Genomic DNA, 26,769 nt, shown 5'->3' with positions numbered 1-26,769 from the left:
TAAATTGTATGTGTTAGTAAAAGGATCAAATTCCACCCCTGACAGTCTATTTTTAAATAATTTTATGCTAGCAGCTAAAACATCATGTTTCTCAAGCACAAATTACAAAAGCAACCCTAAGTAACAAAGAAGCAAAATAACAAAATGAGAACAGAATTCCACAAATACTGTAACTGCTACCCCCAAATGTTGTATAAATAGCATTATTCAACATGGACTTTACAAATTCGTTATAATAATAAGGGAAAATAATGTCCTACCTTTGTTAGAAAATGGTAAATGCTGCAACTGAGAAAATAAGAAATCCTGGCTGGTTCTCAAGTATCTCATAGTAGGACCAGATGTATCAGAGCATGCACATAACTGATATATCACCTAAAGGATTACAATAAAATAAGAAAACCCCAAGTCAGTTTTTTTTAATTAAACATGTTAAGATAAAATGTGAACTTAAATCTACTAAGTGGAAACTAAGACCTAACAATAACTCAAGCAAAATGGATAAACACATGTATAAAACAGAAGCTCAGCGTTGTCAGTAAGTAGTCCTTGGCATCCTAATTCAAGAAAATGTATTGAAATATAATTGAAGAGTGCTGACCACATTATTATAGGACTAAACTTGAAATCACCTTCAGTATATTTATTAATATATATACATATAGTTAATTAACAAGTTTTAGTATTTTGACTATTATTAGTAGCAAATTACTTGAAGTGACTTCTGAAGACCAAGGTTACGTATTCATCAGTTGATGACAATGTGAGGAACAGAGGATCCCTTGCAGGAATCTAACCCTATGTTTTCCCCAGGAGCAACGGGTCAGCGTTCGCTATGACTTTATAAACCGAGTAACGACAACTGACTGTAAATCCATCTAGAAATACATTCTTAAGAAAAATATAAAACAACAAAAGGTAACTAAAGATACTCATTAAAGCAGAATAAAACACCGGTAACAACCTAAGTGTAATTTACATTGTAGTAGCATAAAAAGCTTATGGGGGGGTACAAAACTGTATGTCTACTGAATATAACTAAATAATATGTCTACATAAGGAAAAAGATAAGAAGGGAACACAGGGTTAAAACTTAAATAGTTCTGTTGTAGATATGTTTGTTTTTCAAACAGCTTTGATATTGTTTTTGATACTCTATAAATAAAAATTGAAGCTAATACTGAAATTCTCAAAACGAAAATTAGTTATTCATATTAGATGGCAAGTTAAGATACAAGAACAGATTCTCAAAGATGTGGGAGAGGCAATGCCGTTAGAGAGAGAAGGACACAAAAGTGTATCCCAAAAGCACAACAAGCCATGTTACAAGGATATGCCCAATATCCTTCCTAGTTCCCAAGGCCAGGTAGGAATTCTCCATCCTAAAAGAGAAGAGAGCAAAGGCACAAGGCTCAGTCTTGACCTCTTCACCCAAAGCCTTGTACTGCTGGATGAATAATGCTCAAATTATTTCTTTTTACTATAATCAGATTTATTTTTAAACTAAAAGCTCTTCTTACAAGTTTACATTATTTTCTGAAGCAGACTAAAGTATAAACCTATAGGTGAAGAAAGCATCTTTCGTAAAAAATGAAGCAGTCCTTCTTGTTAAAATGCAGATTCTGACTCAGCAGGTCTGGAGTGGGGCCTGAGGTTTTGCGCTAACAAGCTCCCAAGAGGCGATGCTGATGATACTGGTCTACATTTGGAGTAGCAACGTAACAGAGCATATGTAATAAAGGGGCAGACTGCTGGTATAGACATGTTTTGTTTCGCCAGTAAAATGTTTTAAAAATCAGAGGCTCTGGCAAACCAGGGCCTGCATTCCAACATGGTAAAAATTAGCAGGGGCTGAGTAGTAGGGCATGTGCTCTCCTGTCTGTCAGATTCTCCGCTCCCTCCCTCTCCCCATCTTTTTGTTTTAAATCTGGCTTCATTCACTTAATTCAGTGCCTAACTCTAGCCCAGATGATTAAGTTTATCAATTGCTTCTACCTAAGTATGTCAAATTCTGCAGTACTATACTAAAATGTTTGTTTCCCCATTAAGGAAGAATTAATTTTGATTCACAGGAAGACCTAGCTGTAATACTGTAAGTGAAGGGCTGTTTGGACAACCAGGGGACAGAAGAAAATAGTAAAGAATTACAAAAAGAAAAACAGGAGAGTAACAGAGAAAAATTTCCATGTCACTAGAAGTTAATGATGCATTTCCTATCATGAAAAGTGAAGCAGGGTGCCACTTAAATTGAGAAATCAATCGCATCCTATAAAGCCTAGTTCTTAAAATACTTATAAAATGATAAAACAAGCAATAAACACAGTAAAACAAAAGTTCTCATTATAGTGTAAACTTTACACTAATGTGACTTCCTACCACTTTACATATAGCTATAGGGCTGCATAATTCACATGATTCTTAAAAAGTGCTTTCACTTACATCCTTACATTATCATTTAAGTCTCATAACAGCCCACTTCACAGATTAAAAAACTCAGAGAAGTTTCACGGCATGCCCAAGGTGACTTAGCTGGTTAAGGGGCAGAAATGGGAACCAGAGGTCTTCTGACCCAAATCCACTACTCTCTCTACCAAAAAGAAACAACTTGAAACACAGCATCATTGGAAAGTTTCTAAATTATCTAGTCAAAATCCAATTTCCCTCATTTTTCAGCAGATCAACATATAGGATCTATAGATCTATCACATCTTGAGGTTTGTGCTTTATGATTTTTATCCATAAATGAAAGACTGGTCAAACTACTAAATGAACTCATTTCAACTCAGTCTTACTGTTATACTTTCATATCTGTGGTGTATTGAAGCCTTTAGTTAAGTTTCTTCTATTAAGTGCTACAGAGTGCAGCCTTCTCTATACCTGGTAACATAGCTCAGCGAGTTGAGGAGATTCTCTCACTGCCACCGGGCCTGTTCTCCCTTCAGTTCCTTTCTCCAGGATGTTTAAGATGGCATGAAGGCACGTCCGAGGGCAACCTAACACTCCTATGTGAAATCAAAAGGAAATTCAACTTTTCTTTTAAAATTTCTACATTAAAAACCTTAAAATACCTTTATAAAAAAGTTAAATTCCATAAATATATGCTCTACTGTAAACACTCTTTCAAATATTAATATAGAAAATTGATAAATACTAATTTTCTAAGGCTTAGTTTGTCCAGACTTGATCTAAGTCCTAAAGATTGACCCATCACATTACCTTTCGTATGTTATTTCTTTCTTTCAGTTAATTATCCCATGAGCCAAGAATTCAATAAATGACCATTTAGTTACATAAATATGAAAAGAAATAAATTCCCATGTGTCTTATGGCTATACCTGGATCTTGTAGGTTTGTGGTACTGACAGGTTTCTTCAATTCAAAGCCCAATAGGTAGAGAGCAAGATTGGGTGGATTGCGTTCCAGAGAGGTGATGAGAAGATTCAAGATATGGATTCTTGTTTCATGACGGATTCCAGCTAATTTCTTTTCAAGTTCTGATCCTTAATGTGGAAATCACAAAACAAAATTACAAAACAATACAAAGTTAACATAAGTCAAATTTAAAAATATAAAACTTGTATTCCAAACCTCCATGTTCTCTTTAGTTTCAGTTTACCTAATTAGCCATTACATTGACTTCAGATTTAAGGTGTTTCCCAAAAGTCTTACACAGTTACGCTCGCAAATTCTCAAATTTGTCTTACATCACCATTAGACAGTTAACAGTTCTCTTTATATTAAGCATTTACATACAGTAAAAAATATACATGTTAATCTAAGACATACCTTCTTCTAGACGTACAAATTCTTCTGTATCTTCACTATCCAAACACTCCACAAATCCAGCCATCAGCTTCTGACTTACACTCTGAAGTCATACAAAGATTTTAAAAATGACAAATTATAAAAAGTTTCTAAATATTAGAGAAACTGATAAATAAGATATATATTTATAAATATTTATCTGTAAAGAAAAAAGGCAAATCTGCTCCAAGTAAAGTATTTAGGTTTCAGTTAGATTTTCAATAGAAACTCAGTTCCTTAAACTGCCATTAAGTTAGCTCTCCGTAGAAATAATTAAATAAAAATTTTACAATTTATTGGTTTCGAAACTCATTTCCCTAATTTTCTTTCCCAAAGAATCAAATTAGTTTTTTAAAAAAATAACATGAAATTGCCATTTCATGACCTCTTCATTATATAATCAATGCTATGGGATCTTAACTAAAATAAAAAATAAAATTCTCATCTTCTCTCTTTAGAAATGTATTACTTATCACCAGTTTTATATTTCTGGACTGAGAGATTAGATACTACTCAATCTCCTTAAGAAATCCAGCAGGATGCTAAAATTGGTAATAGTAATTCATCCTCAAATGAATGCCAGTGAACTGAAAATCTTCACCTTCAACATCCCCTGATTATCATATGGTTTCACGAACCTCATCCAAAAACCAGATTAGACATCTGTATTTTACTATAAACAGTAGTTCTCAACCTGGGTGATACTGCCACTCCAGAGGGCACCTAGAAATATGTGGGGGTATTTTGAGTTGTCACAACTAGAGGTTACTACTGACAGATGGTGGTAGGGGACCAGGGATGCTAAGAGTCCTGCAACGTGAGGGACAGTTACACACAAAATGAAGTCCCACCCAAAATGCCAGGAGAGTTCCTGTTTCAAAACACTGTGAAGCAGTACACAACAAAATTCTTCAACTAGCTAAAGCAGTGATTTCCAACACAAAGATACAATGGGACAAATGTCTATAAACAGAAAAAAAAAATAGATTCTCCAATTGTAGCTATTCAATAAATAAAAAGAGACTACAAATTGAATTGAAAGAGGAACATCTAAAAACTCTACAGTGTCATATCAAGTAAAGTGACACAAATGTGGGCTACCAGAAAGCCACAGAAGTAGACAACTTACAACAATGAGACACATTCAGAATTGCAGAGGGTCACTCAGAACATAGGCAACTGACAGAGAGTGAAACAAAGGACACACAAAACAAACAGAAGTTGCACTTATAAACCTAATTACTTTTAATTTGCTAAGAGCAGCAACAGTCTCATTAGGCCATACAGTCACATACTATAGTATACACAGTATAATCACATCCTATCGTATATGTAGCATTACTGTGAACGGTATTATCTTCAAATACAAATCACAGCCCAGTATGTGGGTAGGTTTTCACCCATCACATAGAAATATACTTATTCTCAGAGAATTTTTCCACAAACAAGATAAGATTCCTCCACAGTCATTGTGACTTCTGTATGTACTCAGAATGCACCAAAAAACAACAACAACAAAATCAGTTACCTGGTCATGCGTGAAATCTCCAACCAACTTTATCTGAATATTGGAGTTGCAAGAGATACAGCAGAGGATCTTGGCACTTTCAAAAGCCAATTCCGGATTAGTATTGCCATGATAGAGGTATCTTTAAAACAAGAAAACATTTGAGAAACAATGTGATGAAACTTTCGGCTTCTCACTGTTCTCATTAAAGAACATTTAGAACCAGGGCTTCTCCTACCCATAAGCACTTTTGGATAAATTAGACAAAGGTTTCCCCTTCTAACTAGATACACCCTATTATGAGTTGAATCATGTTCCTCCAAAATTCATATGTTGATATCTGAACCCACAGTAACTTTATTTGGAAGTAAGGTCTTTGGAGATGTAGTCAAGTCAAGATGAAGTCATTAGGGAGGGCCCTCATCCAGTGACCGGAGTCCTTTGAAAAAGAGGAAATTTGGACACAGACACACACACACACAGGGAGAATGCCATGTGAAGCTGAAGAGATCAGGATGATGCTTCTACAAGTCATGGAACACCAAACATAGCTAGCAAACCACCAGAAGCTAGGATATATACAGTAAAAAGTTTGCTCCCCAGCCCTATCCTCCGTATCATCCAAACATCCAATTTCCCTACAGAAGACAAACAATATTATGTCATTTTATACTTAGAAATGTTTAGGACATAGAACAAATTAGGAAGAAGAAAAGAAACGGTAAGGTTCAGAGGAGCTAGAGAAGGCAAGAACAAAATGAGCTCCCCCCTCTCCCCCAAAAAAGTGGTGCATTAGGGATCTGACTAGATTTGGAAACCAAAGCTAGAATGCCCCTCTGATTCACTTCATCATTTTTCTACCTACAAATGTAACTTACCTGGCAATATTCACCACGTTATCTGCCTTCTTAGTTCTGGGATTGATTCCCTGCAGCAGCTGTTCTAAAGGAGAGACTATTAGAGCCAGCTGACTCTCTCTCAGAAGATCCATAAAGAGATTTTCCTTCTGCAGAGTAAGATTGAGAAGTGCAAGGCAATGCTGTACTGCTTTCTCCAAGTGTTTCTTCCCTATACACCAGAAATTGAAGTTAGAAAGTTCTACATGAATCTTAGAAACTCACAGTCAATTCTTAGGAAAGCAAGATAAAAGACAAGTTCTAGGTTCAAAAAGCCCTCAAGTTTTCAAACTCTCAGCAGCAACTTCACAAAACTGCTCAACCACGCAAGTCATGATTACTTTTACGCAATGGCTTCTCAATTATTTTTCCTGTATTTTTTCCCTCATTATTTAGAGCAATGGTTCTCAGATGGGGGTGATTTTGGCCCTAAAGGATATTTAGCAATGTCTAGAGACACTTTTGGTTGTCACAACTGGGGAAGTGCTACAGGCATCTTGTGGGTAGAGGCCTACAATGCACAGGACGGCCCCCACAACAAAGAGTTATTCGGCCCAAAATGTCAATGGTGTCTAGGCTGAGGAACTGATTTAGAGTAATACATACACATTGTGGAAAATCTGGAAAATAAAGAAGCCAAAAATATAAACAAGGATCACTTATAATCCCACCATTCAAATTTAAAATACATGGGTTCTGGAGCCTAACTGCTCCAGAACCAAGCCCTGACACTTACTGGGGAAAGATATGAAAACTTTGTGCATCAATTTCCTTATTTATTAACTAGAAATAACAATATTTATCACATAGGGCTTTTGTACAGATTAAATGCATTAATACATATAATGTGCTTTTAAAGGAACCAAATGCATAGTAGGCACTCAATAAATGATAATAATTAGTAGTAATAATGATATTATATGAGATTTATTGAACACTAGGCACCAGGCTTTTACAAATAGTATATGGAAAACAAAACAAGAAGTACTTTAGATTTAAATGTAGGCATGTTAAAGTGAAAGAAAGATAATTATAATTATCTATAAAAGACCCTGCACTGAGAAAGTTAGAGCGAGAGTCTCTGTACTTCAGTATGTTTCACTTTTAATATACTTTCATTTTATGACTCATTGAAAATAGCACTGTAGACACAGAGAGAGGCTCTTACGGTGAGAAACAGCTTCAGAGATCATTTATTTCAAACCTTCAGTTTACAGAAGATGAAAATATCAAATCTGTTTTCAAGACATGAAGACATTCAGGCACATACCAGGGAAAGGGGCATAGGTATCAAGCTGCTTCACACCTTCTTCCAGTAAACTCAGAGCAAGCTCCAACATTGGTGACTCATTCAGAAGATGATACATCAGACTAAATCCTGGTGGCTTATAGGCTATGATTTCTTCTCCTAAATAGAACATAACATAGTCCAAGAGACAGTGAATTAGTATTTTTGTCACATCGTTGATTTATATGAAATGTATGAGACTTGAAAATTAAACAGAAGGCAAGTTTCAATTTAGAGACAATGATACAAACTGTATATACAGTGGTAATTCCCAAAAGGGCTGATCTGCTCATAGCAGTCAGTCACCTTATTACATGTTAACTCATTAAAGAATCTATAAGGCGGTGTCCTTTGTCTTTCACTCAGTAAAATTTTACTTTATTTTCTCTTGCTCAGAACAATTAAAATGACTAAAACAATATAACAGAAAAGATTAAATTCTAATTTATAAATTTAGAAATAATTTATATTTCACATATAATATATAATTTATAAATTATAAATAGCTTTATCAAGAGCTGACACCTTGTTTGAAAGTAATAGAATTAAATTACCTTGTAGTTCCACAAACTGGTCTACAAAATCTTCAAGTTGAGGCTCATAATCTCTGAGTAATTTATAAAACACCTCCAAAACAACCTCAGCAACTTCCCACTAGAGAAAGATACAAATATTTCAGTAACAATAAAATAGTACAAGGTGACAGCCTTGCTAGGCTTTTTATTCCTCCCACTTTTATCCAGAAAATGAGTGAGGTCTCTTGTCTAGTTTATTAATTTATGATAAGAAATCATATAGAAATAGAAATCCCAATTCATTTTGTTTTGTTTTGCTAAAGGATAACGTATTGGCTAATTTTTCAAGGTAAAATATTTATAAAAGCATTACTCTAAAACATTTCTACAGCAGATATTTGGGCTTCAGTAACAAATCTAAAGCACTTAGTATCTAGTCATATTCAATTTATAATTAAATAACACTAGATTTGGACACTTCTCCAAAGGGTCAAATATTTCATAATTATCTCTAAGAATCTCAGCTGGAAATGATCTGAGACCTCATCTCATCTAATCACCCTTATTTCACAGGTGAAGCAAGTGAAGCTCAGAGCAGTGAATGATTCCCCAAGACTGTTAAGCTTGGCAGCAAATGTGCTAGAAGTCAAGCACTGGTCTTCTAATTCCCAGAACAGTCTTCTATCCCATGGCTCTAGCCAAAGAAGTTAAGAAGACAATCACTGGCAGGCTTGCCCCAGATGACCCCATTATCACTTCTTTGTTAAAAATATTTTTAAAAGCTATGTAACAACAGGGAAAAATATTTATGCCAAAGGAAATATATACAAATGTACAGAGAGTGAAATTAAAACTTTGCTTAAAAAATCCATTGCACAGGATTTTAATAAGGCTGAGTTTGGTAACTGTAGACAGGGTGGTTTTTAAAGTTATTTTAAAATCATCATTTACACTGCACATAATTTTATGAAGGCTGACTTTGGGAATTGGGATTATACAGTGATTTTTCAATTATGAACTTTTTTATATTTTCCAAAATTTTCAAGATCATTTAAATAAAAAAGGCTGCTCACTACAAAATATTGGATTTTAGGGTTGATAAATATACACACTGCCTCTAACCCTTGTTATTTATCTCAATGCAAAGCACTGTTTTTGTGAAAAGCTAGTGCTCCAAAATATAGTGATATAAGTTAAACCTGAAGACTTTCAAGTGAAATAAATTTACAAAATTGAGGGAGAATTTCTTAGAGTAAATATGTCAGGGTGGAACTGAAATCACTGGTAGCCAGGGAAAGCAGCAGCACTTGAAATATAGATATGCATGGGTGAAAAATAATAACACCGGGAAAGAACATGATGACTGAACCTCTAAACACTTAGGTCATAATGACCTTTTTAAGAAAAGATAAATAAGATATTTAAAACAAATGCAAGAGTATCAGAACATTTTGAAGAGGTTGCAATTATCAGCATCCATTATTCATCTGAAATGACTTATTAACAAGGCATGATTGCTGTTATTGTTTTCACCCAATAAGGAGATATATGTTAATGAGGCTTAAATAAAATAAAATAAAATGTATACCCCCTCAGTGTTTATTTTTACTACACGAGAAGCAAAAATTATAAAGCAATTGACAAAAAATGAACTTTAGTTATTTGGGACTATATATTAGAAATGAACTATGTCCAATGATAGGGCAATGAATAAATAAACTATGTTAGATGCAAGTAATGATTATGTAGTCATTAAAAAGATTGTTTTCAAAGAATCTTTAATAGCTTGAAAAAAAATCTTCATGATACTATGTTTAGTGGCCAAAAAGGGATACAAATTAATGTAACTAATTATCTCAATTTAAGTATATATCCATAGGAAAAAGACTAGAAATAGTTATCCTTCCTTTGGCAACAGGATTATGAGTGATATAATGTCTTCTTATATTTTTCTATATTTTCCTAATTGTCCCAAATTAGCACAAACTAAATTATTTTTATAATCACTAATACAACAAATAAACCCAACAGGTTCAAAAACAGTAAACTATAAAAATAGAGAAATGTCTCTACAAGATACATCTAAGGGTATTCTGTGAGGCAATAAACAGTATTATAGACTAAAGTGAATTACATCAGAACCTGGAAGGGTCTCTTACATAGCTTAGTGGTTATGAGCTTGGATCTGGAATCAGAGTCCTAGGTTCAAATCCTGGTCCTGGACCTTAGGCAAGTTCCTTAACCTTGCTAAGCCTCCATCTGTAAAACGGGAATATTAATAGTACCTGCCTCACGGTAATATTGGAATTACATAAGATGATATATACGATAAGCTCAGTTGTGAGTGTGTTGCAACCAGAGCAAATATGTACACAAATGTCAGTGCTCCCTCAGCCTCTACCCATGGCATCCATACCTAATAGACCATAGTATGCTTTCCCACTCAGGCAAGACTCCACAACCCAGAAGTGCTCTAATCAACAGAAACTGGTGTGCAAGTTTAAATTTATTTCGATCCCTAACCTAAATCATCCCAATAAAGGATAGTGTTTCCAACTGACAAAGGTGTAACATTTTTGGTTCAATTTTGGTCAAAATTTGTTCAATTAAGGATCTGAATGACTATGAATTCATATCAATTAAATTACTGATCACTAAAAAAGTCAGTGCTTTCGTTTTAATGCCCACATTTGTGTTTTTAATACATATTAACTAATCAGACCATGGACATTTCAGTATTAAGACTATGAATTTTACTAGCTTTCAAAAGCTAAAATGAATTTATAGCATCTTATACTTTTGATGAAAGAAAAAGCAGCAATAAACGAATAAGGAGAAAAAAGTTTTTCTCTGAACACAACCTTTTCAGCTGCTCTCCGGTAAGCTCTTGTGCGGAATCGGAGAAACACAGAATCTCTAAGGAATTGCAAATAAGGGTCAAAGCCAGGGGGGCGGAGTCCAGCGCCCAAATTAGAAGGAAATGAACTCTCCACCAGGGTACTAATAAGCTGGCAAAAGGCCCGAGTCAATGGGTATTCTTCACACCGGGATTCTATTTCATTTAGTTCAACCTTTCAAAGAAAAATAAAGAAAATTTAGTAATATAAAACTATCAGCTATAAAGTGCAAAGTATTTTGCAGACATTAACTCATTAATATTACTAATGACATCACACCAAAAGACACTTAACAGATATTACCATTTTTCATTTAGAGGAAAAGACACAAAAGTATTATATGAATCTAGATCAATCAGATGGAAGAATTTCAAATTCCCACATATTGTTCCCAACTTGGAATTAAAAGTAGAAATCTTAAATGGTTCTTTACAAAAGAGAGAGGGAGCAGAGAGAGAGAAGAAACTAAAACAAGTAAATTCATACTTCATTTGACCCAAATAACCTAATTAAATTGAGTTCAAACCAAACTTTCAGTTTGGATGGCTGCCACATATCCTTTTCCAACTCTGAAACCTAAAGTATTTTGGTTCTTTTCATAAAAAGTTTCATTTCCATTTCAACACTGACCAGAAAACCCTTCAAATGAAAATATGTTAAATTTGAAAATTACAGGAACTTAATAGGGTAAGAATAATTTTTCTTAGTCTTTTTATCATGTGAATGTATGACTATAGCATTTAAACTAAAAGGAAAACTTTACCTCAATACCAATAGCTTGCCTCTGGCTTGGAACCCTTACGGTCTGCAGTATCTTAAAATAATAAGAATTAGATGTTAGGAGCATTCCTCATTCATCAATGAAAAGTAGTGGCTTTGCAATATAATAGTCATGTACCTCACACACCACATCCATACATCTTATAACGTCGATCAGAAATGACAAGTGAGAAGTCTTTGATGGACTTTCATTAGCAATTGTGTCAGGTTCAGGCAGAACTTCTAATTATCCGGGCTTCAGAAAACAGGTAATTTTTAAGCGTACACAGGATGTGTTTTCAGCAAATTTCCTCTCAGATATGCTAGAAATGAATCTTACAAGGATTTATGGGATGAAATCTCACCAGCGTTCAAGGCACTGGTCTTTTTACAACCAGCCCTACTGTTGGCACCAGAAAACCAAGAAGTAAATTTGTTAAGAACAGGTTTCTTATGTGGCCAGAAGTTCTGAGTGAAGATGTTCTGTCCTGACCTTGGGAGGGGCATAAGTAGTCTGCGGCATAATTAATTATACTTAATGTCATATTACTTAACTCTCTTGCAAGTTAAGAATATACCATACTAATATACTACAGATGACTTTTTTTTTTTTTTTTTTAAAGATTTATTTATTTATTTTCCCCCCAAAGCCCCAGTAGACAGCCGTATGTCACAGTTGCACAGCCCTCCAGTCGCCGTATGTGGGACGTGACCACAGCATGGCCGGAGAAGCGGTGCGTCGGTGCGCGCCCGGGATCCGAACCCGGGCCGCCAGCATCAGCGAGCACGCGCTTAACCACTAAGCCACGGGGCCGGCCCCCAGATGACTTCTGAAGGCTTATATCAGCCTGTTCTCAAAGAGAGAGTTGAGGAATTCTGCCCATTTATTAATATCTTATAGACACTGGAAAACAAAGTCTTAAGAGAAGAACCAATCTCCAGTAACTAATGAAGCTGTCAACTGATCCAAGAGAAAAACCCAAGCCTATTAGTTTCTGATGCTATGCTCAGTACCAACACCTTAACTTCCTAAGTGGGAAGTTCATGGTCTACTATAAGTTTCAAATGGGATGCTCTTGCTTCTATTATCAAGTCTCACTTTCCAAACTGTAATAATACCCATAAGAGAGCTCATAATACTACCTGAGTATATTCCAACGACTGCCAGAGGGAAGCAGCAATTTCAGGAGATTTTCCAAAAGCTGCAAGTGTCTTCAGTAGTTCGGCTTTTAGAACAGGGGGAATACTGCATTGCAGGAGTCCCAGAATCACCACAACAGGGGTCCACTGAGGATGTTCACAGAGTGCCAGGCGAGCATTTTCACTCTGAGAATTGAACACAAAAAGGACAAGAGAGACTTTCGTTTTTAAAAGCTAAGAAAAATGACCAACAATCATCTCAATTGCTAGCACTTATCCTGAGTATTCACAGACTTAATACATACTAAAACAAAGATAAGCCTATGGCTTACACTTGAATTCCACCAGTGGATCAAATCAGCTCACTAGCTCAGTCAATGTAAAGAAAGGAGGAGAAACAGCCTTTGTAGAATTACTTTTACAGCTCTAAGCATGGAAAATAATACATACAAACAGAGATAAATGGTCTGCCACATAAATCTTACCTAGGCACTTTACATCCTTTCTGCAACAATATAATATATTTTACTATAATATAATATATGAATGAATACTTTGTCCTTTTCTGAGAAAAAAATGAAGAGATATATACATACACATATGGTACCAAGTATTACTCCATTTTAATTCAATGAGAAATAATTACTAACTTTATGTTTTGATGTATAATAATGTTAAGCATTATTGGAGAAACCAAAAAGTCCTTCAGGGAGAATGTCAGACTGAGCAACTTATCTTTGCTCCAGTGAACAAGAGAAACAACTAGAAAAGATTTCTGAGCAAGGAAATTATTTAAGGAAAATAATGTTTTTCACAAAGACTAATTCGGTAGTGGCGCGTAAAATGTTTGGCGTAAGAAGAGAAAAAAAGTAATTCAGTAGATAATTTTTATTTTTAATTAAAATATTCTTTATGTATACAACACACACACACATATATCCACACCTATCCTAGGAAATCTTGGACATCCAACAACTGATTCTTATTTGCCCTTCTGACTATGTTCTTTCAAGCTTAGGCTACTATTTCCACACAAGCTTATGGCACTGAGCAGGGGCTACCATAATTATACCCTCTAAAGGTGAAGAAACAAAGAGTTTAAGAACAGAATGCTATATATATGCCAAATTTATCACTCATAGACTTTAAGCATTACAAGAAAACTTGGGGGCTCCTTAAAATGCCACTGTGCTGGAATACAAATAAAATTATACTCTCTCATGCTGTGGATGAGTTACCTACCCAAGTAATGATGGTAGATGTGAGCTGTAAAAAAGCAATCAATCCATCTTGCTCCTTCTGGGTGATGCCACGCGAAGGAAGGTGACGGTACTGGACACTATCCGCACTCGGAAGATCCTTCCGGAGGTGTTCATGGTAAAGCATTAAGGAGTGAAAGAAATGTTCCCAGGAAACAGGACTGCCGCCTGCTCCCTGAATATTTTCAACTGTAAAGAAACACAGCACAGAATTTTCTTTCAAAAATGTCTAAGCAGTTGCTTGGAAATGGAGGGAGAAAATAAATTTAAAACAATAAACTTTGTTTGCCTTTGTCCTAGATGAGCAGTGTGTTGAAAATGGATTAATTTTTCCCTAGGGCTAAGAATGGGTGGTGCCTATGTAAGTGCAAAGGTAAATTACTTTGAATATCAGTTACCTACTTCACATCCAGGAGAGTTCTCTGTGTTGTCATGTAACTATACAGCGCTGCTTTTCCTGCTGAATTATTCCAAATGTTGAGCTTAAATTCCCAAAGAGACAGAACTACAGTCTAGATTTGTAAATTACACTACTCCATTACATACCAAGCACTGGGAGCAAAACCATAGCATACAAGACAAGCAAGCCCTGATAGAGTAGTTAAAACACTGGCCTAGGAGCCATCTCAGTTCCAACCATGGCTCCCCAGTTACTTGTGACCGTGGGTAAATTACTTAACTTCTCTAAACCTGTTTCCCCACTCCCCATTTTTACAGTTTCACGTAAAAATGAAAGTAATAATATCTACCTAACAAAGCAGATGTGTAATAAATATTTCTTTCTCTTCCTTTTTGCAGTATTTTTGCTTTAATTAGATTGAAGTCTGAAAATTAAATGAGACTAGGAGAGGGTCCAGAGAAAAACTAAAGAACAGAAATTTAGAAAACAAGTACATCTGAAGATAAAGAAATAAAACTTATGTGGCAAGGGTATATATATTTTGCTTGAAGCACCAGATGTGTTCCTGAAAATTTATATATATTAATTCTGATTTCTTTAACTGTATTTTATAAAGCAGATAGTAAAATTCCCCAGCCTGTGAGACCATAATCAAGACATCACTATACATAAAGCCACCAGTGTGCTTCTTTCCCTGTTATGGAAATAAATTATGCCCCTGGTAGAATCTAGCACACATAACCGATATTCTTTAATAGGAGGATAGTGAACGTAAGAATGTCACAACAAATTTAGACAACATCCAGATTTTTCTTACCATGACTACTACCATTGACTTTGAGCAGGCTAAAACAGTAGTGGGCACACTGGGGCCCATTGGCCAATCCCTGGAGCATTTTCAAATAAGGGATATAAATAGTCGGAGGCAACAGGTCACCCATTTGCCTAACAAACTTGGACAAGACAACCTGAAACAGAGAAAAACCAATAGTTTACATAAAGCATATCGTAACTTTAAACGAACATGGACTAACTAATAAAGACTACATATGAACTAAAACTAATTAAGTGCTCTAATTTAACTCCCCCCAAAGACAAAATAATCTGGTATTCTATGTATAAAAAATTGCATTTTCAAGCCTGTCATTAGCAACTTAATGCAATTATAGAATAATATCTTTGTGAACAAAAAGTACATTTTTTTCAAAACATCTCAGTGTCACAGAACATAAGACTACTCACATTCTAACTATGTAAAACAACTGAAGAAATATACTTGTCTAAAATTAACCAGCAAATTCAAAGATATACTTAGAACGCAGAGTTCCTAAATCCCAGTCAAATTTAGTATGAAGAACCAGAAGAAACTTGAAAGAATTTTTTTTGTGTGTGTGTGAGGAAGATCAGCCCTGAGCTAACATCCATGCCAATCCTCCTCTTTTTGCTGAGGAAGACTGGCCCTGAGCTAACATCTGTGCCGATCTTCCTCCACTTTACGTGGGACGCCGCCACAGCATGGCCTGACAAGCGGTACGTCGGTGCACGCCCGGGATGTGAACCCGGGCCGCCAGCAGCAGACCACACGCACTTAACCGCTATGCTAGGGGGCTGGCCCCTTGAAAGAATTTTTGATGGTAACCTATTCTGTTTTGTGTTCTTGCCAATACCATCGTTCTGTAGGTCTATTTCTTAGTTCTTCCTTTTCTCTTACTTATGCCTTGAATCTATTATCAACAACTAAAAATATTATTCAGACTAATTAGTTAGAACTCAGAACTGAAAATGTAACATCTCTGGGAATTCTTGTTAAATCTATTAAGCATAACAATAGTTTTGTGATTATATAGAAAAATATCCTTATTTTTAAGAGATATTAACTTAACCAATGAGAGAGAAAATGTCATGCTCTCTATAATTTACTTTAAAATGCCTCAGCAAAATAAAAGTAGTAGAAATAACAGTAGTAGAAGAAGCAAACATGGCAAGATGTTAAAAGCTGTTAAATTAAGATGTTGGTTGATCATTATAACTATTCTCTCTTCCATATGTTTGAAAATTTTCATAATAAGAGTGGTTTTTTTATTCTTTAAAAATTTTCAATATATCTTTCTCCAAAACATTTTTTTAAATGGGGGACTCAAGTGTAAGAAATACACTAAAAAAAAAAAAGTGTCTAATCTTAGACACTAGCATAAGAGAAAATTATACAGCATGAAAGCTTCTAGAACAGAAAATCCCACAAAGATGAAGACAGATATGGTAATCCATCTTATTTGCTACTAAATACTATCATTCAGTCAACACAGGATAGAAAATGGACTTTTACCCACATTATCTACAGACTCATAGGCATTTTTTCATCAATTAGAACGCCTAAGACTTTTCCTTTATTTCTTGTACCTCTTCTATCTCCCCCAACTTGCCAAGAATAATGTATAGTAGTTATTGACATGCCTGTAGAGAACAGACTAACGCTAATAAATACTAATAAAATTCAAATAAGTGACTCAGAAGGAGAGTAGACACTTTTCTGTCTCTAATGATTCAACATATAACTAGTTATCTAACAGAAGGCTAACTACACAAACTCCAAAATGATCAGAACTTAAAATGAAGAGTTTCAAATTTCCTTAAACAAAAGGGAAAAGTATAAATATCTAAAAGTCACACTAGTGTTTATTTGTGTTAACAGAAATAACATCACGAAATAACATTTTTCACGTTTTCAAGACTCCCAATTACCATCCCAGAGTATAAAAGTAGAAAAACTAAGAGCTCACCTGGCGCTGAGGGGGTCGCTGATGAGCCACCCCAAGGTAAGAACCCAGGATAGTGGAAGTCTGAAGAGGCTCTGAGGGACACCAATATTCTAGAGCAAGCTCCAAATTAAAAGGGTTCTTTTTATAGAGCTCACCAATCTGCAAAGAGCAAATAAAGACTGCAAAAACGCTTATAACTCAAAAATTACTTTTAAATAAAAATTTACATTTTTATTGAATTCACTTGTATATTTAAGATATTAGACAAGAAATTTTCCAAAGTTAGGCAAAAAATAATGAAAGGAGGGAGACGACAATCCATCCAATAGAACGGCTTACCAAGAGCATTAAGTGTTCCAGATCCTTTCTAAGTGAAATGGGGGGTTCATTACCCATCTGCATACTCATGTGAATCATTCGAGCATCTTCATCTGCCCGATTCCTCAACTGCTTCACCTATTAAATTTATTACATATAGTTTAATATGTAAATTTATTATATGTGTTAATAATAAGGAAATCAGGTAACTGTCTAAAAGTGATCATATAAAAGAAAAACATTGTTTAAGTATCTATTCCACTTTAATGATGTGAAGAAATATGCTAGGAATTTTACTGCAATATTATTATCCATAATTTACAATATCTTAAAATTTCAATGTATTTTCCACTATAGATAAGTTGAGTTTAACTATAGTATTTCTCAATTACTGACATTTTGGGCAGGACATTTCTTCACTGGGTTGGAAAATCCTGAACACTGCAGGACGTTTAGCAACCCTAGAACTACCAACTAACTACCAATAACACCACTACAGTCAATGTAACAAGCAAAACTGGCCCCACTCATTTCCCAAACACAACCTGAAGGACATTATAGCCCTGGTTAAGAACCATGGCTTACAATATTTGTGTCAACTAAATGCCAACTGGCATAAGAAACTACTCCTCCCTTAAAAAAAAAAACAAAAAACTAGACAAATCCACAATTACAGTTGGAGATTTCAACACTCCTCTCCCAAAATACAATAGAACAAGTATACAGAAAATCAGTAAGGATATGGTAGACTTGAACAACACCATCAACCGACTCTCCCTAATTGACATTTTAGACCATTCCATAGAACAGCAGACAGCAGAATATACATTCCTTTCACATACACATAGAACATTTACCAAAATAGGCCACATTCTTGCTTATTAAACAAACCTTTACAAATTTAACATAACTGAAATCCTACAAAATATGTTCTCTGACCACAACAGAAATAAACTAGGAATCCGTTAGAGATATATGGAAGTCCCCCAAATATTTAGAAATTAAACAACACACTTCTGAAGCCAGCCCCATACCATAGTGTTTAAGTTCGGCACACTCCACTTTGGCAGCCCAGGTTCACAGGTTCAGATCCCAGGCATGGACCTACACCACTCATCAGCCATGCTGTGGTGGTCACCCACATATAAAATAGAGGAAGACTGGCACAGATGTTAGCTCAGGGCTAATCTTCCTCAAGCAAAAAAAGAGGAAGATTGGCAACAGATGTTAGCTTGGGGTGAATCTTCCTCAGCAAAAAAAGATAATAATAAAAAATAAACAATACACTTCTAAATAACCCATTGATCAAAGAAGTCTCAAGGAAAATTAGAAAATATATTAAATTAAATAAAAAAGAAAACAGCATATCAAAATTTGTGTGACCCAGCTAAAGCAGTAACTAGAGACAAATTTATAATATTAAATGCTTATATTAAAAAAAAAAGGTTTCAAATCAAAATCTAAGCTTCCATCTTAAAGAACTAAAATGATAAGGGTAAATTAAACCCAAGCAAAAGGAAGAAAATAATAAAGGGAAGAAATCAATAACAGTGAAAGAAAATATAAGAAAATCAATTAAATCAAAAGCCGTTAATTGGAAAGATCAGTAAGACTGATAAACCTCTAGCCAGGTTAATTAAGAAACAAAGAGAGAAGACACAAATTACCAACATTAGGAAAGAAACATCACTACAGATCCTATAGACATAAAAAGTATAAACAGGAATATTACAAATAATTTTATGCCAATCAACTTGATAATCTGAACAAAATGGACAAATTCACTGACAGACACAAAGTACCAAAGCTCATTCAAGAAGAAATAGATAGGGGTGGGCCTGGTGGCACAAGTGGTTAAGTGCGCGTGCTCCACTGTGGCGGCCCGGGGTTCGCCGGTTCAGATCCTCGGCGGATCCTGGGCGCGCACTGATGCACCGCTTGTCAGGCCATGCTGTGGCGGCATCCCATATAAAGGGAAGGAAGATGCGCATGGATGTTAGCCCAGGGCCAGTCTTCCTCAGCAAAAGGAGGAGGATTGGCAGATGTTAGCTCAGGGCCGATCTTCCTCACCAAAAAAAAAGAAGAAGAAATAGATAAGCTAAATAGTACTATATCTATTAACGAAACTCTAGGATCCTAGAACCATGGGAATAAATTCACTGTTTACCCTAGCTAAGCCATTTATGATTTTGTCTATTCGAATTTCTCTCAGCCTTCATCTTTCCAGATGACCATTATCTTTCCATAATCAAAGTCCCAAAGACTAATAATTAGGAAAAACTTAAAGCCTTAACCTTTCTAAAACTTCATTTCCACAAATGTAAAATGAAAGGATTTCTTCCTATTCCAAAATTCGGTGATGTTAATCTATCAAGTCCTTCAAGGTTGATGAGGACACAAGTTATCTGTTAAATACTGCTTGACTATTCCAGTCCTGAGTGAGCTATCCTTAGCCTAAAGAAATCCATTGTAATTTACTGTCTATATCTCTCATTTACTTACTGTTATTACCTATATTTTTCTGTGTATATCTTATTTCTCTAACTAGATTATACATTCCTTGCTGGCAGGGAATGAGTCTCCTACTTATTTACCTTCTTTACAACTTCTAGCATAGTACCTGGAACACAGGAAACACTCAATAACACGATTCATTATATAATGAATAAGCATTTAACACCTTGATTGTTGCCATTCTGGGTACTTTTTCCATTTGCCTTATGTTTTTCAAGAGGTATGGTATCAGAACTGGACAACTGTATTACAAGTGTAGACCCTTCAGGGTGCTCTTTTTATACATACTCAAAAAAAGGTGGTTTTATAGGGCTTTACTCCCTCATTTACTTCCTGCTACCACTTTGATGGCTTCCTTGGCTCAAAATGTCACACAGAACATACACTATGTAGGAACCATCTGAAATGGTTCCAAGAACGCTTTTTTGGACCAAAGTTATAGCTCGAGACCACAATTCAAAAGTAACCACACTAGGGGTGGGCAGGTTCCCCCTGCCAGCTGGGTTATAAAACAAATAGTTTTTTATAGTTGCAATAGTTTCTTATACCCATTACTTTACCTGTATCCATGTAGAAGCCCATTTATGCACTATAATTAAGAGTCTAGGGCCGGCCCCATGGCTTAGCGGTTAAGTGCGCGTGCTCCGCTGCTGGCGGCCCGGGTTTGGATCCCAGGCGCGCACCAACGCACCGCTTCTCTGGCCATGCTGAGGCCGCGTCCCATATACAGCAACTAGAAGGATGTGCAGCTATGACATACAACTATCTACTGGGGCTTTGGGGGAAAAAAATAAATAAATCAAAAAAAAAAATTATGAAAAAAAAAAAGAGTCTAAACAATTATCTATAAAACTGGAGGTTTTCCACTATATATCTTCCAAATCATGTATAGAAGTATTAAATACGGCAACCTCAGCATTGATCCCTAGGATAGCACAGGGTTAATAATTTTCTACCCATAAAAGTATTTTCATTTGCCTATTTCTTTCTCATTAGAAACCACTTCAATGTCAAATATTTCTTCCTTTTACTGGTTTATTCTCAGTTCATGGGTCTTATTTCACTTTCATGAATCACAAATTAACAAGCTGTAACACAACAACTACTGTCAAATTTTAGTCTATAACAAAGATTTTATTAGTTGCAAAACAATGTTAGTTAATTGATCAGTTTTAAATTATTTTATAAAATTCTTCTACTACTTTTTACCCTCATCCTACATTATTTTACTTACCTTCATTGGCATAAGTGCAAGGAAATCTGTGATGAGATTATGGATTCTACGAATATAAAATTCCTCTTGATAGAAGTTTTCTGATACCACTACAGATTCAGTGAGGAACAGGAAAACATTGTCAGCAATTGCAAGCTCTGCCATTGCTTCATCTGCTTCTGTGAATTCAGCCAGGGCTAAAAATATATTTAGAAAAACAGCACATGAAGGAAAAGTTATTAAACTAGATTATAGTATCTCATAATACTCTGCTGATGGTTCAAAATTCAGATCTCTTCTCAACCCTCTAGCATGTGTTATGCACAAAATAAGACTGTGTGTAACTATAACTGACTCACAAACCCCAAATAATTACTGAAAAAGTACATTACAAAACCACATGCTCTTCAAAATAACATCATGAGTGATAAAAAAAATTATTTTAGAGACGTATGATATAACACTGATGTACTCAGGGAGCTACTATCAAAATATTAAAATGATGCTATGGCTTTAATCTCAATGAAATGAACTGGATCATTCAGAAAAACTCTTCACAGCCAAAGTGAAGACCAAAACCATAGCCACTTAAGTTTCTCTACTGATTCGGTAAAAAAGTAGCAAAAATTGAAAAACTAAATCTTAACCTAAAGACACACTGGTCTACTTATAATGTTTTTAGCTTTATATTTGGAAAATTTCAAACAGATATCTAAAAATAGATAAAACTAGTAAAACAAACCTCCACATATCCATCACCTAGCTCCAATATTATCCATTTTTGGTCAATCTTATTTCATCTAGAACTCAATGCACTCCCCCTGTCCATCTAAGCTAGATTGAAGCTAATTCCAGACCATTTAACATTTAACATTTCACACATAAGTATTTCAGTATATAACTCAAGAAGATACTTAAAAAAAAAGAATAAGCCACATACACACACAATACCAGTATTGTATCTTAAAAAACAATTGCTCAATATCAAATATCCATAGTGGTCAAATTTACAATTGTCTCATAAATATTATGAAATATTTTGGTCTTGTCTTTTGCTTTTTATCTTTTGTGCGATTTGTTTGCTGGAATCAGTATCCAAATAAGGTCTACATATTGGACTTAACTGATACATCTGCAGGCTCCTCCTACATCTTTTTTATTTTTCCCTTGTCCTTTATTTGCTGAAAAACTTGGACTTTTATCTTATAGTTTTCCACAATGTGGTTTGGCATTGCATCCCAGTGCTAGAGTTAACATATTCCTCTGTCCTCTGAATATACTAAAAATTGACAGTCTGATCTAAAGACGCTTGATCATTTACATTCAATTTTTTGGGTAAAAAGTATGTCATAGGTGATGCTGTGTTGTTCCATCAAAAAATACATTGCTGATTACTTCTTTTAAATTTTAAATAAAAAACTGCTAGGTAATTTTGTGGTAATCCGGCTTTAGAAAAGAACTGTTACATAGTTCATTCTGCTTGACTGTCATAGAGACCAAATACACAGTGTGCTACTAAAAGTACATTTTCATTCCCTTGAAAGTCAAGACTAGATATATGCCAGGATAGTCTCAACTAAAGGAAAACAGATGGGTTGGGGTGTTTTTTTGGTTTACGTTTTGTTTTGTATTTTGAAATAAAGCCTGTATATCTACCCATACTATACAAACTCCTTGAGAACAAAATAGTTTCTCAATTCTTTATTATGACTAATGATTATTAAAATTACTAATTAATTAATATTAATTAAATAGTAAAAACAATAATGATTAATTCCAAACCTTCATTTGAATTCAGAAATATTGGAATTAAAATTACATGATGATCAATTTGAGAATTATTTCTTGAAGACTATTTACTTACGTAATAAAGCAGTATTACTATCTTAATGTAAATTGAGTTTTAATGTCTAAAACAGTATATTAAAATTTTAAAAAGTTTAGTTAAAACTTAAAAACATATATTTTATAAAATAATGTAATAAAAATATTTGATAAATTTTTCAGAAGTCTATGAAGACAGCAGGAACTAATATTTCAAAATTGAGATCTCTGATAAAACTTATCTGGATTATTTTAAGAAATGACCATTTCCACAATATAAGATAAGCTATTCATCTTTTCTACCAATTTTTAAAATATAAATTAATAGAAAAATTTTTATAGTTTAAAAATGTTCATTATAATACCCCTAATTATCAAAGCTTATAAAGGGGTATAAGCATGTAAAACTAAAGAGATTAAGTAGTGAAACATCTAGGACTTGAAACAGGATCTGGATTCCTAGACTATTCTTATCTACCATTCTGCAGCAAACTATAACATATTCTATTGTGCCTCTTGAGATTAGGGCAATGGTACAGTAAACTACAATATATGAATTTGATTAACTGTCACAGACACTTAAAAGTTTAAAGGGTAATTTTATGCCAGAAAAGTACTGAAATAAGGCTTGTAAATGAATAAGGGATATGATTGAGAAACAGAACTTGTACATGAATGTAAATGTCTAATTCACCAACTATCAGCTTTAATATAGAAAATGCTTGGCCAAGGAGAGACTCCTAACACACAAAAAAGCTTTCTACAGCTCCCTTGGGAACAGCATGACACTACTGAACAAAATGTTCTGAAATCATACAATTGATAAGATACTGGAATCTGTTGACACTCTAAGACTAGAAAACATTGACATGAAGTGTAAAGTTTAATAAAACTTTTCCAGATTTACCATAAAAACCTACAGAAGTGACATTTCTTTGGGTTTCAAATTACAAGGAAAGCATAGTTCTCATCCTGTTAGAGTAAACCACTATTAGTATGATAAATACATGAATGTAAACAGCAGAATAGGATATGCTATAGTGGGTAACAGATTGTTAAAAGCCAGAATTCCACATCTTAAAAGCCAGAATTCCACATCTGTTCTTGATTGACCCAAATATCTCCTTTCTAATATACTGTATTTAAAAATAATACTAGTTTTTAATTTGACATAATGTGAAAAATTAGTTTGTCTGTAAACGAAATGAAGAAAAATGTAAAAAAAATGAAATATTAAATTTTAATTTAAAAAATATTTTGGTGGGGCCGGCCCCGTGGCTTAGTGGTTAAGTGCGGGCACTCCGCTGCTGACGGCCCGGGTTCGGATCCCGGGCGCGCACCGACACACCGCTTCTCCGGCCATGCTGAGGCCGCGTCCCACATACAGCAACTAGAATGGATGTGCAGCTATGACATACAACTATCTACTGGGGCTTTGGGGGGGAAAAATAAATAATAAAATCTTTAAAAAAAAAATAAAAAATAAAAAATATTTTGGTACTCTCATTTCAAATATTAAACTCTAAAGGAAAAAAAGGAACTCAAAGAGAATTGTCACTGCTTCCAAGAAAGGGAAAAAATACTTCATATAATTTCTTTTGGGAGATAGGAAAAAAAAAGGTCTGTATTTCACCACAATACAAAGTTTCATTTAATGCAATTCTAGATGTCTTCCTATGCTCGTGCTTATACATGTCAAAGATAACACGCTTTCCAAAACACCATTAAACGTTGATATGTTGTTTCTCATAGTAAAATTACCTACAATCAATTTACCTGTCACATCAGGTAGCTGAGATATTCCCCTCAAAGCCAGTGCCCAGGCAAGTCTAACAGCGGCTTGCAGCCCAGGCAGTTTCCAAGGCTGTGAGTCTTGAAGGCGAGAGTGAATTGTTGCAATGTACTGTCTCTCTGTCAACAGTGGAAGCTGATGAATCATATCTGAAAATGAAAATAGACCACTATACCAAAAAGTAGAAAAATTCTCACTTTTGATATACAGGAATAATGTCCAAAAATCATAAAATCAGAGTATTCCTATCAAAGAATTATGACCAATTAACATTAATGTTTGACATACCAAAAAGTAACTACTTTACAGTACACTACAGTAAAAACTGCACACTAATTAAAAATGAAAGAAGAAATAGACAATACTCCTAAATTTTAATGTCATTATTTTCAGTGATTTTTTAAGTTTGAAAATTTGAAAAAATTTGACGAGCTACTCATTTTCTTGTGTATATGAATTCTAAATTATAAATCATTAAGATCAAAAAAGACAATTTTACTAGATAAAAAATAGCCTGAATTTAAAATATCCAAAAAAAACCCTGACCAAAACAAAGGATGCAAATTGCAAACAAGTTATCTACTTGAGATAACCAAATAATAAAGAATTTCCAATTTAGAGTTCAATTATACTATGGAACCTCAAACAAGCACAGGATTCCAAATAAATACTAAAACAATGGGAAATACCACTGACCACCTAAAAATTCACTTATTTTACTTCATTATTTTCTTATACTTCCTTTTGATGTCATCTTGTGAATAACTAGTTCAGTGGTTCCCAAACTATAACCAGGAAGAACCATTCTGTATTTAATTTCCTGTATTTTGAAAGTTTCTGTCTACTATTGTAGATTAATTAATAATTCACTTTTCCAATTTGTTGAGCAAAGATATACAGAATGAGCAATAAGAAATTATAATTAAAATGAGCTAATCATTACAAGCACCCTAAATTGATACAATTACAACCTAATGCAAAAAACTTTACAACTTAGTAAGCCTATTAAACTGTCCAGGCACTCCACTTAGCTTTTAAACGTTCCGGCTTATAAACGTCCATTAACACAGCCTACCTTTACTTAATTCTGTGTTCATTTAACTCAGTACAGGAAATCTGACCAAAGCATTAACTGACAGCATTCCTATACGAGAACACATAGCACTTATTACGTGACACACAATGTACTGTGTGATACCTGATTGGAGGTAAGGAGTAGCCGTGTTTTAAATAAGCTTTCCTAATGCCTAAGGCCAGTCACCCAAGATGAGTGGAAAATGTCTCCTCTCCTCACATACCTAATGAGAAGACACCTGGGATACAGTCAAAAGTGGACAGGGGATCACCATTGGAATAATTATAAATATTTATAACACGAAAAGGCAATAATCTTCCTTTATGGGAATCATTTTTGAGATCCTCAGTTCAAAGAAGTAACTGTCTACAAGGCTACCAAGAGAAATTTTATCTATTTCACAGAAAATATAAGTCAAAGATGATATATTACCAGAAATTATGGTTATTCTCCCTTAGAATGTTTTCATGAAAAGTTTAAAATGTCAATAAATAGTAAAAAACAAGCAGTTAAGTAAATTAGGCATGCATAACTCATGAACACATATCACATATCCTTTAACACTTTCTCATTCCAAAACCCAAAAGGACAAAAGAAACACCTAACAGGGCTGCAATTATTTTAAAACTGTGCTCTTATACCTAAAAATTCAAATATGGATAGATTGCACAAAGGAATAAAATATACAATTTTTTTATTTTAGTAGTTAAAATATCACCCTTCTTAAATGTTATCTCCACAATTTTAAATCTGACTTTTTAAAATAAATGTATTAATAAAGAAGAGTAACATCAGCATCATGGCGGAGT

The 26,769-nt window shown here is 34.5% G+C and overlaps 1 protein-coding gene across 3 annotated transcripts in view; it reads right to left on the bottom strand.

The window, feature by feature from the left end:
• The window catches only part of NUP205 (nucleoporin 205), an 85,071-nt gene that overhangs the window by 37,614 nt on the left and 20,688 nt on the right, over positions 1-26,769 (bottom strand). For all 3 annotated transcript variants that reach the window (XR_015552225.1, XM_004430727.3, XM_087431160.1), the window contains exons 7-23: positions 24,870-25,034; positions 21,291-21,466; positions 17,564-17,680; positions 17,246-17,383; positions 15,283-15,433; positions 14,049-14,254; positions 12,810-12,992; positions 11,671-11,721; positions 10,872-11,081; positions 8,050-8,149; positions 7,478-7,615; positions 6,190-6,379; positions 5,333-5,453; positions 3,787-3,868; positions 3,336-3,500; positions 2,878-3,002; positions 261-375 (exon numbers count right to left, since the gene is read on the bottom strand). Coding sequence is in view for 2 of the 3 variants with exons in the window: in XM_004430727.3 (XP_004430784.2) it covers positions 261-375; positions 2,878-3,002; positions 3,336-3,500; positions 3,787-3,868; positions 5,333-5,453; positions 6,190-6,379; positions 7,478-7,615; positions 8,050-8,149; positions 10,872-11,081; positions 11,671-11,721; positions 12,810-12,992; positions 14,049-14,254; positions 15,283-15,433; positions 17,246-17,383; positions 17,564-17,680; positions 21,291-21,466; positions 24,870-25,034 (2,433 nt within the window). In the remaining variant the exon portion in view is untranslated. The remainder of the gene's footprint in view (positions 1-260; positions 376-2,877; positions 3,003-3,335; positions 3,501-3,786; positions 3,869-5,332; positions 5,454-6,189; positions 6,380-7,477; positions 7,616-8,049; positions 8,150-10,871; positions 11,082-11,670; positions 11,722-12,809; positions 12,993-14,048; positions 14,255-15,282; positions 15,434-17,245; positions 17,384-17,563; positions 17,681-21,290; positions 21,467-24,869; positions 25,035-26,769) is intronic.

This window comes from Ceratotherium simum, chromosome 1 (assembly GCF_057802395.1).
Source record: "Ceratotherium simum simum isolate JZ-2026a chromosome 1, ASM5780239v1, whole genome shotgun sequence".
NCBI lineage: Eukaryota > Metazoa > Chordata > Mammalia > Perissodactyla > Rhinocerotidae > Ceratotherium > Ceratotherium simum.
The sequence above is the reverse complement of the archived record's forward strand: the minus strand, read 5'-3'. Positions and strand labels throughout refer to the sequence as shown.